At 41.8% G+C, this 4,478-nt stretch overlaps 1 protein-coding gene across 2 annotated transcripts; it reads left to right on the top strand.

The window, feature by feature from the left end:
• Positions 1-928: 928 nt before the first annotated feature.
• Positions 929-2,821, top strand: LOC147447941 (SUMO-conjugating enzyme SCE1-like). 2 transcript variants are annotated; one of them, XM_086524456.1, is made up of 5 exons: positions 929-1,079; positions 1,216-1,299; positions 1,483-1,635; positions 1,802-1,915; positions 2,515-2,821. In XM_086524456.1, exons 1-5 carry the CDS (start codon positions 1,011-1,013, stop codon positions 2,575-2,577), a joined length of 483 nt encoding a protein of 160 aa, XP_086380582.1. In that variant the 5' UTR covers positions 929-1,010; the 3' UTR covers positions 2,578-2,821. The 2 variants fall into 2 exon arrangements, with proteins under 2 accessions (XP_086380582.1, XP_086380583.1); XM_086524457.1 differs by lacking the exon at positions 2,515-2,821 and having other exon boundaries at positions 1,483-1,663.
• Positions 2,822-4,478: the final 1,657 nt, after the last annotated feature.

Below are 4,478 nucleotides of genomic sequence, written 5' to 3'. Positions count from 1 at the left end.
GCATAACGATGAGAGCATATGCAAAAACCATGAGCTATTTGTAAGAAGAAGAGACAAGAATAGGCTCTCCATATTTTTCACATATCAAAAGAAAGTGATAAGCATAAGCTCGGTACAATGGTTATCTAGACATCAAAACAAGAAAAGTTTAGTAAGGTGCACCATTGTAGATTAATGCAACCACTATCGCTCAAACTCATATTTTCAAGCTTCCAAAACAAAAAGGAAGGTGAGGTGAGATGAGATTGGTTGTGGGTTGTCTATGCAAGCACATGCAAGCGGCTTTTAGGTGATGACCATTAGGACAAGCTCCTCTGAGTTCCGATGGTGAGGGTGCCACCGATGGCTTATGCGATTCAAAAGGGCAGGTGTGTGCAACGCTGGCATTGGGCCATGACTCTCTTTTTGTCGTTTTAGATGCCGGGAGCACTACATGTGCATCGTGTGCACTCTAAGAGAGATGCACATAGAGAGATAATGAGAGAGATTTTCGACTATGGAAGGATGAGGTACATGAGCTTTTAGACTTCTACCTTGGCCACGATATACCATTGGGTATTTAATGGAGCCAAAGAGGTGAGATTGATGGTCAACACGAATTTTAAGGAGAACAGACGAGTGAGAAAAAGTCGCCCAAGAGGTGGGATTGACGATCAGCACGACTCTCAAGGAGAACTGACGGGCGAGAAAAAGTCATAGGTGTTGACCAACCCCCTCCCAAGTGGATCTACCTCCCAATTGGAAACCCAATGCCCTATCCAAGAAGAAACGTGCATTTCATTGCTTCCAAAGCCACCACTTCATAATAAAACAGGCCACCCATAAACTCGGATAAATCGGACGGCTATGGTGCATCGCGGGAATTATGCCTCATTTCAAGGGCGTCGATCCAGCCCGGTTCAATGCCCCGTGGTATATAAGCATGCGGGGCCCCGGCTTCTACCCTCACTCTTCAGTCCTATTAAATTTGAATAGAGCGTTTTGCGAGGGAAACTGGCAGAAGAAGAGAAATGGCCACAGGTCTGGCTCAAGCTCGTCTTGCTGAGGAGCGGAAGTCATGGCGGAAGAGCCATCCCCACGCAAGTGTCACCTCTCTCTGTGTGTGTGTGCATGTGTTTGTGGAAGCTTGCCGGTTCTTCACGCACGCACCACAATTCACTTTCACTTCCCCGGTTACAGATTTGAATAATGCATGTTTTGCGTTGTTTCACGCAGGGCTTCGTCGCAAAGCCAGAGGCTCAGCCGGATGGCTCCCTGAACGTGATGCTGTGGCGATGTACCATTCCTGGCAAGGAGGGTGTAAGTGCTCTACCAAGCTCCACACACACACACACACACACACACACACATCTTCGTTACTGGCATGTTACCTACATGTTGTGTATCCCACTTGTTGTTGCAAGCACATGCAGGAGTGGGAGTCTTCATTGCTAGGCTGCATAGGGGAATTGCAGGAACTAAATTGTGGTGGTTTGGTTGCAGACGGATTGGGAAGGCGGTTCCTTTCCTTTATCACTACAGTTTAGTGAGAGCTATCCAACCAAGCCTCCTGTCTGTGCCTTCCCGGCAGGATTTTTCCATCCAAACGTTTATCAGTCTGGGAAAGTTTGTCTCTCCATTATTAATGAAGGGGATGTAAGCTGCCTTATTCTTTTGGGAGTGTGTATGTTCTATTTTTGCTTTAGATAGTTCCATGTGGTTGTGACAAATCTGCTTATATTTTCAATATTTCCTTCTCAATGGATGCTAGGGATGACAAATCTGCTTATATTTTCAATATTTCCTTCTCAATGGATGCTAGGGATGGAAGCCATCAATCTCAGTGAAGCAGATACTTATGGGCATTCAAGATCTTTTGGATACACCAAATCCTGCCAGTCCTGCCCGGCATGAAGCTTATCTTCTATTTATAAAGGTACTGGCTTGAGATCTCTGTTTTTTGTTCGTTTAGATAAACAATCTCCATATATCTGCTGGTGGTTTCTTTGTGTTTGTTTTGCTCCATTACTTTTTCATTTCACCCCTCAAAGCTTTCTGCATACCGGGTTAAGAGCTCTGTTTTTTTTGTAATAATAAAGAAATATCCATCTTCCTTCATTTGCATCTCATTTTTTGTGTTTGTTTTACTCAATTATTTCACATTGGGACCTTAAAGCTTCCTGGAAATGTTTGATTGATGACACTTTTTGCACTTCTGAATCTGCAAGCAAAATCTGGTATCCTGCACTGCCTTGTTTTTAATGAGTTTGGAACTATACAATGGGATGAATCTGCAGATTGATAGCTAAATAATGTCAAATATATCTGTGAAGACTATTGTATGCTTGTGAGTGCATTTGTGTTTTCCTTGAATTAATGGGATGAATCTGCAGGAATGATAGCTACAGTATTTGTTGAAAGACCATTGTATGCTTTTGAATGCATTCATATTTTCCTCGCATTGTGTACTCTTGTTGATCGCAACTTAAGGAGTTGTTCCTTTCTAATATCGGTTTGTGATCTTTGCAAATGCAGAATAAAACTGCATACAAAAGGAAAATTGTGGAGCAAGCAAAAAAATATCCGTCCCTGCCTTGACCTGTTCTCTACAGATGTAACAAGGTGTGCATGGTCAGGCTTCTTGAAATGTAGACTGTGGAAGCCATTTCCATTTTCTTCCAACTGTATAAATGTAAATATGCACCCAAAGTTTTGACAGTTTCCATTTTCTGGTGGGAGTATTATGTAAATAGATTTCTGCCCTTGATATAGTCTGATTGTATTGTTTTCTGGTGGAAGTCCTGGCTAGTAATTATATAAATATATTTCTGCCTTTCATATAGTCTGATTGTATTGTTTTAGCTTTGATTCATAGAGACATCTATTAAATTGCACTTTACGAGTTGACTCAAGTTTTGTGGATATTTGTTGTCAACAAGGTTTACTTGTAATGGTCACAATCATTTGATCCAAAAGTTGAGAGGGAACATTTTGCTTGCTTCTTGTTGAGATTTAAAGAATATTGCAAGATAGGAATTTTTACTTAACGGTGCGATACAACATCATGAGATTAACTTTGGGGAGTAATGCTTCCTTAAAAAAAGTCTTAGTATTCACACAACTCCATTTAGATTTGAGCTCCATATCCGGCTTCCAATAGAGCAATCACGAGCGTAAATCTTGGAAGAAATCATTAGTGCTGCATATAATTCACCAAGTCGTGTACTCGACTTGTGAAAGCTTAAGCTTGAGTGCTTCAATGTGGAGAGCTTAGGTTTGAGATGAGCCACAAATGATCATAGTTTGCATAGACCTCTCCACAGCAAACTGAAGACAAATTTTTTTCCCAAAAGCCCCCGAGTAATAATCTAATCGCCCATGTCATCATTTTGCATGGATTACATGCCTTCAAGATGTGAGCACATGCGCTTGCAATTCGAAGAGACCATCACTAAACAATTGATTGAAAAAACAATCATTACACAATTTTATCCCTCTTAGGCATGTCCAACAGTTTTGCACCCCAATTGACAACATCTCGTACAATTGATGCAACATGAAACATGCCACTCTTGGCTTACACATTGACCAAAGCTAAGCCACACATGACATAATTTTCAAAGTGCTCTCGGCTGACAATCTCATCATGAATTTGTTTGCCCATGTCAATATTTGACATTGTCTCATGCCTCCAATATGCAAGTGAATCCTCACTCTTTAGTGGTTGTAAATAGTCAAACACTTCTTGCTACCCTTATTGGACATATTTGTAGCAAGGCTATAATGTCATTGTCACTACGATGGTAGTCACAAATGGTCTTGGGTTCACTAGGTTGACTCTTGTTGGACATTGCCATGTGGCAAACATGTGGCCAATTCACCACCACCATAGTTCGAAGATAGACTTACTTGGATTGTCAAGGATATTTTGCTAGCCGTTGGTTGCTCATTATGATTGTATATGTGCGGATGGTTCAAGTCCTCGTATGCCTCATATGTCTTAAGTCTTGTATCTTGTGTCCCAACATTGCACATTTGCACTCCTTGCATATTGGAGCCTCGACACCCCCATTGTACTTGTGAGTCTTGGGCTTGGAGTTGAGTGTGTTGCCAACCAAAGTCTATGTTGAGTTTGTCAAGTTCCATTTTTTGGGTCTATTGTTGTGTCCTTTGAGTTTTTTCCATTGCTATGTTGTTTCCTTTCTATTGGATTGAGGTTTCATGTATAATGCAATGAGGAGCACCCACAGTAGAGAGCACGACACATGTTCCTTTTGCTACAAGTGCTCTTATTTTTGGCATGACCGGTTGGACCTCAGTTGAATTCATCTACAGTCATCGCCCAACAACTAGTTTACGCCCTCGCTTGGTCTAGTTTGCCTTGACTAGCTTGGTCTAGTCCACCTTTGCCCTCGCCCAACATAGTCTAGGCCATCTTCTCCTTGTCTACCTTTGTCTAGTCTCTCTTGCTCCTATCTAGGTGGAGCGACCTAGCTAAG

Source organism: Adiantum capillus-veneris, chromosome 11 (assembly GCF_014529385.1).
Source record: "Adiantum capillus-veneris isolate H3 chromosome 11, ASM1452938v2, whole genome shotgun sequence".
In the NCBI taxonomy this organism is placed as follows: Eukaryota; Viridiplantae; Streptophyta; class Polypodiopsida; order Polypodiales; family Pteridaceae; genus Adiantum; species Adiantum capillus-veneris.
Note: the sequence above shows the minus strand (reverse complement) of the source record. Positions and strands in the feature narration are given on the sequence as shown.

Coding starts and splice junctions, on each gene's coding strand:
- LOC147447941 (XM_086524456.1), top strand. CDS start 1,011: ATGGCCACAGGTCTGGCTCAAGCTCGTCTTGCTGAGGAGCGGAAGTCA. Junction 1,080..1,215: donor GGCGGAAGAGCCATCCCCAC/GCAAGTGTCACC, acceptor TGTTTCACGCAG/GGCTTCGTCGCAAAGCCAGA. Junction 1,300..1,482: donor CCATTCCTGGCAAGGAGGGT/GTAAGTGCTCTA, acceptor GTTTGGTTGCAG/ACGGATTGGGAAGGCGGTTC.